General features: G+C 44.0%; 1 protein-coding gene across 1 annotated transcript; it reads left to right on the top strand.

The window, feature by feature from the left end:
- The first annotated feature begins 553 nt into the window (after positions 1-553).
- Positions 554-3,584, top strand: adrb2b (adrenoceptor beta 2, surface b). Its single transcript, XM_078550686.1, has one exon. The coding sequence runs from the start codon at positions 920-922 to the stop codon at positions 2,183-2,185; it is 1,266 nt and encodes a 421-aa protein (XP_078406812.1). The 5' UTR covers positions 554-919; the 3' UTR covers positions 2,186-3,584.
- The last annotated feature ends 3,371 nt before the right edge of the window (positions 3,585-6,955 follow it).

Here is a 6,955-nt window from a genome sequence, read left to right as displayed (position 1 = left end):
ACGCCCTGGTAATGAAGTGTGACCCTGCAGTAACACTGACTGTTGGCAGCAGCGTGTGGCACGCCGGAGAGTGAGGCCAGGGACTCTGTGTGCAACCTGGCTCTCTCTCCGCTGCTAATCCGTGAAAGCTCTCTAGTATTTTGGAGCGGGAACTTTGTAGTCAGAAATAAAAGCAACGCGCGATTTCAATCGATTGAAACATGAGGAGAGGATGAAACCGAAACCACCACAGAACCCCCAGCAAACTCCAAATGGTGGAATCCGTGTTGTCAGCCGGAGGAGGATTTTTCAAAACTCCTGATTTCAGTTTCTGTGTTCCCTCACTGTCACTGCATGTGATGATGGAATCTGGCAAATGCGTGCTTTTGGGAGAATAAAAGCAGAAAATGCAGGGGGTGGAACAAATGTGTTTTTGCAGCCAATTTCTAGAGAGAATTCCTCGTCTCTAAAAGATATACAAGTGCACTTTACAATAAAAGTGCGTGTTTTGTGACTGCCTTAAGTAAATAAACCTGAGTTCCGATAAATTGCGAAAATGTGTGCAGCGCTGTGACCTCACCGAGCACTGAATGTGGACGTGGTATCTGGATAACTCCAGTGACAGAACTGGCGGGTATAACCTGCCAATTTCTAACGCTTGTAGGTAAATAATGTCATGGTAGAGAATATCTGTGCAGACTTTGGTGTTTGAAGCTACAGGTACACAGCGATTGGCTGTAAAACAACATGACGTTATTCGTGTGGCTATAAGTAGGGAAAGGAAGAGCTTTCAAACAGCATTAGTAACCACAGCTTCAGCTATGAGCAGGAGAGAAAGAGGGGGCCAAGTGGCCGGCTGGGGGGGCAAAAACCTGACTGACGTTTGACCGGAGACCGAGCAGCTTCTGCCAGTTTTTGCAGGGCTTTGCCCGCCGCTAAGATGGGATCAGAGATAACCGGTTCGGAGGAGAGCACATACTACCCCCTGCCCCCTGAATTACTCAATGCTAGCTCTGCTCCGGCCGCCGACAGTGCAACTGCCAGGAAGGAACTGAGTCCTGGCTGGAAGATTATCGTGAGTATCGTTATGTCAGTGATCGTGCTGGTGATAGTCTTTGGAAATGTGTTAGTGATAACGGCCATTGCCAGGTTCCAGCGGCTGCAGACGGTCACTAATTATTTTATCACGTCGCTGGCTTGTGCAGACCTGGTGATGGGACTGATCGTCGTACCTTTCGGGGGGGTGCGCAGCATTACAGGCGTGTGGTACTTTGAAAACTTCTGGTGTGACTTCTGGACCTCTCTGGACGTGCTGTGCGTAACGGCGAGCATCGGCACCCTGTGTGTGATCGCCCTGGATCGCTACCTGGCCATCACCTCGCCTTTCCGCTACCAGACTCTGCTGACCAAGTGCAAGGCGCGGCTCGTGGTGCTGGTGGTGTGGGTTGTAGCGGCGCTCACCTCCTTCTTGCCCATCTACATGGGCTGGTGGAGACTGGACGACGGGGAGTCGATGAAGTGTTACGCCGACCCCAAGTGCTGCGAGTTTCTCACCAACAAAGAATTCGCCATCTCCTCTTCCATCGTCTCCTTTTACTTTCCCCTGCTCGTCATGATCTTTCTTTACACCAGGGTCTTTCAGGAAGCGAGGCAGCAGCTGAAGAAGATCAACAAGTGCCAGGGCCGCTTTCACAATCACAATAACAACCTGAACCATGCCCCAGCCGTGAACGGGAAACCCGCCAAACAGGGTCACAAAAGGACGTCCAGGTTCCTAAACCTGAAAGAGCACAAAGCTCTTAAAACGCTGGGGATTATAATGGGCGTTTTCACACTCTGTTGGCTGCCCTTCTTCGTGGTAAATATCGTCAATGTCATTTTTAAAGACAGCATTTCCAACACCGTATTTACTTTCCTGAACTGGGTGGGCTATTCCAACTCTGCCTTCAACCCCCTGATTTACTGCAGGAGCTCGGACTTCAGGCACGCATTCAAAACGGTGCTGTGGGGCTGCCGGGGCTCGCCGCCCTCCGCCCACCACAGCAGTTACCCCAACGAGAACCCCGTGCCAAGCGAGGAGCGCCTGGAGAACGGCTGCATCTTGCACTGTGGCTTCGAAGGCGCTGCGTCCGTGGCGGGCACCCCGCCGAGCTGCAGCCCCGACACCAGTGGCAATGAGCACAGGCTGCTAGATTCGGGCATTTAGAACAATCCAGTGTAAGGACACGAAATGAGGCATCTGACAAGTCAGGGGGGGACTCAGCAACCTTCCAAAGGGGCATGTGGGATTTCTCATGCATTCACCTACCTCATAATCCTGTAAACGCAATGCAGTACCTTGTGGTGAAAGTATGTGATACCTGTAGGAGATGTAGCCAGTTCATTTAAAGCAGGAGGACAGGAATTGAATGTTGCTACACGAGCATTAATAGTGAATGTCTAAATGTTTACAACTCGCATGATGCCTATTTCTAAAGGCCATGTCGACTTGACTGAAAGCATTTTGCGCCCTCCCTTCCCTTTGAATGCTAATTGTTTATACTCGGCTGTGAGCAATATAGCAAGACTTTTGGAGGTTGGAGAAGAAATGACCCCAAACAAGTGTAATACATTGTCGAGCGCGAATTGAATGAGTTCCCGGACATATTGGAGTAAAATAGTCCAGTCACTACAGTAGCAGTTAGTAAGTTAAAGAGCAATACTGCGTGTACAAGCGCTCAGAGTTTGCCGACCAAGAGAGTACCTCACAGCACAAGGGGAATCTACAATGCAATCGCGTGTTAGGATGTTTGTGTATTAGGAGGAGGGGCTGTTGTCAGCTGATTTATTTAGGTTAGATGTACAGAAGGTTTACAGACCTCGTGCGCGCAGTTAGAGCTAGAAGTTAGGTAGCCCCATTATTTTTCCACGAATTTTCACAAAATGGAAAATAAACGTGTGTGTTCATGTGCCGGCGTGTTCACATGCTTGTGTCTGTATTTGTATGTGTGTGTGTTCGTCGTGACGTTTAAGTGCAGAACTGTATTTTGCAACATTGCACTTTCGAATCAGCACTCAATCTCTCTGGACGTTTCGCGTTAAAATGAAGGTGAGGTCTAATTTGCAGCTTTTTCTTTCCCGAATAGTTCCCGTACGTTAAGAGACTGCGTGGTTTCACGTGATTCAGCATCGACCGCATACTGTCAACAACATAAATAAGCTGACCTGAAAGGTCTGAGACTTCTATGGTAAATGATTAACTTGTACCGTTGTCAGTCAAAAGCTATCCTACTGAAACGTTAAATCTTAGTTTTCTGTGGCATTGTTTAATTTCTGTGGCCGGGTATTGGAATTCTCTTGTATGCCAACGCTTGAAGCGGATATTTGTGGGTTTATGTGCAATAATGCTCGTTATTTCGGCGCTGAACAGGCATGGGGCAGGTCAATGTTTACTTGATGTCCTGGTCGATATATTTTCGCACAACCGTGAAAACAAGGCATAAAGCTATTTTGGTCTTTCATATGAATTCAAGTAATTGAGAAATGAGACATTTTTGGATATTTATTATTTCGAATCAATGTTGGCTGTTACTCGTGTACAAATAAAACTTTATATATTCAAATCATTTCAATTGTGTGATTTTGGATTAACCGTGAATGTTTTGCTTCAAATTGAACGCACCCTCACCATGTTGTGTATTCACTTTGCTAATTAAAAGCCAGCCACTTAAAGTAGCTCGGATTTAAATGTTGTGACCGTCTTTTGGACTGAAATGTGGAGAAATTGCACAGTATCTGTCAGTTACAGTAGTTGAATAGTCAGGAAGAATTCCCCTTTCGTTAGCACACAGACTCATGTCTATCCAGTCTCAACGCCAACTCTGTAATCACTCTATGACTTTTTATAACGAAGTGCCTTATGATTATGTTGCATGCCAGAATTGCCAAGTCTTTGTGAATGCGAGAGGTTCCTATGCAAGTGGGCTCACTGTTTCTACAAGACATTAACACGGAGTTAAAACCAAACAGTAAAGGGTAACAAAATATTGACCCTGTCATATTAAATCACGAACTACCCATGACCTTTTACAACAAAGTACAAAGGCGATTGGCTGGGAGGAAGATCCCGAACAGCATCCAAATTTGCAGTACCTGAATCGAAATATTAACATTTTTTCCAATAGAACCACTTGGGAATAAAAGCCGTCGGGGGTATTATGAGTTAGAAGGTGTAATACATATATGTGCACATCTGCTTTTAAATCAGCTGTTAGTAGTGCCCAATAATTTCTAGATATCAGTGATCTCATCATTTGAAATAGGACCTTCGTAGGTTGCACCAGATGACGGGTTTTTACCGGTTTCCTTCAGCAATCTAATCGATGCAGACAGTTTGGCAGCATTTTAACAGGGGACCGCGTTTCAATGCTTAACGCAGATGCTGGACATATCTCCCATTTTATGATGTGCAGATTCTAGAATTTCTCTGTGGTATACACCAGGCGCTTGAAAACTCCTGATTCCCAAAGTAGTTCACTGGTGAATATATAATCATAGTTACAAATACATGTTTCGTTTTAAAGTTTGTTTAAATATTTAACAAGAAAATAATTGTTAAGTAGCTTTTTGGAGCACTTCTGAAATAGGAAATTGCTCAACCTTGGGGAAAAAATCAGGAAACTTCGAACTAAAAATGTTTCGTGTAGGGTGTTTTTCAATTCCCCAACTAGCTTGCAAATCTTTAGCCATTAGCAGGAACTTTATATTCTGCCGGTGTTAGCACTGTCCCACCACATCTTTTGACCTTTCCTGCTATTTATATCGCCTTACAGCTCGTAATAGAGGAAGTTATTATACCCAGTTTTCATTTCTAATTGTTATAATTCTCGGTAAGTAACTGGATTATACCAAATTGTATGCATTTATTCTTGAATACTGTAAATCCAATCATGAAATGAAATCTGCAACCAGGGATTCACTGGCTCGCAAGTGACACCTATAGGAAAGAGGATGTCAATGACTGGACCCAGTGCAAAAACAAACCGTTCCGACATTAAACACTTCATAAGCTGCAAAGCATGATTTCGGTGCCCGTAAAAATGCTAGAAATAGACGAAAATTCCCCTAACTACAAACAATTTGGGTCTGCTTCTCATTCAACCGCATCCAATCCACATTGTCTAACCGAGGAAACTGCACTGATACACGCAAGTGAATGTACAGGGGTGGACTTTCTAGGGGTAACAGTCATTCATACCTCTAACAAAAACAGAATTACCTGGAAAAACTCAGCAGGCCTGGCAGCATCGGTGGAGAAGAAAAGAGTCGACGTTTCGAGTCCACATGACCCTTCAACAGAACTGAATATAGTTAGGAGAGGGGTGAAATATAAGCTGCTTTAAGGTGGGGGGCGGGGGGAGAGAAGTTGAGGGTGGGGTGGTTGTAGGGACAAGCAAGCAGTGATAGGAGCAGATAATCAAAAGATGCCAAGGAATTCTGTTTTTGTTTTGGATTTCCAGCATCCGCAGTAGTTTGTTTTTATTCATACCTCTAGCCCAGGTACCCCGCCGCTCATATCAAACTATTAACCATCACAGATAATGCATGGTGCTGAACAAGCATATATATATATATATATATAAAAGCCAGAGGCAACTTGGACGACGGATGCATTTACGCTATAACCATAACACCTGTTGCATTGCACATCAAAACGACACTTGACAATGTAAATACAGCCTGAATCCCCAGTCTGGCATTAATGTGAAACAGAGTGGGACTCCCTGGAGAACGATGTTTCACTTCTAGTCAGTTTTTAATGCACAAGTTTAGTGTTGATGAGAAGCTTTATGCCAATGCTTAACTTGTAGTGTTAAGTGGACGAATGGGATAGAGTCTTTGGGTACGTGGAGATGTCTGAGATTTATGTTGCGCTTATACAGTGGAGTGCGATGTAAAGCTGACAGACTGTAAATAGAATTGTTCTGGGTCACACTGAGATCAGCGCTGGCCTCGGGCACATGGGCAGAGCTCCCACCCCCTAGGCATCTGCACATTCCAAGACACTTGAGAGGTCTGTTCATGTCATATCCAAATTCAGTCAGCAATCCTGAATTTGCGTCTCAGCTGGTTTTACAGCATGCCGCCAGGAAAATTCACTCGGCTGATAAGGCCCTTTGCAGACTGGAAAATACTCCAACAGTGTACGAAGGAATTTCTATTTCAAGCAACCGGATCAATGATGATAGCGCATGTCACATTGGTCCAGTTGGTAGCACTGTAGTGAAAGGCTTTTGTTTGAGTTCCATTCCACACATATTCGGCCAACACTCCACTGCAGTTCTGAAGAAGTGCTGCAGTGTCAGAGGTACCATACCTCACATGAGCTTCTAAACAAAACCAAGATCATTCAGTTCTAGTGAATGTTAACATTCCATGGCATGAGGGAGTTATTTCGACGTTTAGGTTTACATTCTTTCCTGAACCAACATCATACACAAAAAATGATACCTTGCCATTTCATTGATGACTGTGGATGCTGTCAATGTTTTCTTACATAACAACACTGCAATTAAAAAATAATTCATTATGGTAAATATAACTAGAAAGAAATATTATGCTAGTAAGGTACTAAAATGTAATTATAATCTTTCTTATTCTCCAATTACAGTTTAGCTTAAAAAGTGTGCATAATATTAGTATTATTTTCAGGGTATTATTTTTGCAGAAGGCTGCTACATGCTTCATTTGCCCTCATATATCTAATCATACAAATATGTAGAACTGTGAATTCCCATGTGATATCTGAAGGCTACAATTTATTCAAGTGATGAGGCTCGGAAAAGAGCATTTGAAATGAGAGGACTCAAAGGGATATGTGTCATGGGCAGCCAAGTGGACAAACAAGTAAGAGCTTGAGAAAGCTGGTGTTAAGAGGAATTTGTTTGAGGCAGTGGTGTCAAGGAAGCTCACATATTTTGTTCACATGATGTGAACA

The sequence above is a fragment of the Cetorhinus maximus genome, chromosome 10 (genome assembly GCF_964194155.1).
Source record: "Cetorhinus maximus chromosome 10, sCetMax3.hap1.1, whole genome shotgun sequence".
Classification (NCBI taxonomy): domain Eukaryota; kingdom Metazoa; phylum Chordata; class Chondrichthyes; order Lamniformes; family Cetorhinidae; genus Cetorhinus; species Cetorhinus maximus.
The sequence above is the reverse complement of the archived record's forward strand: the minus strand, read 5'-3'. Positions and strand labels throughout refer to the sequence as shown.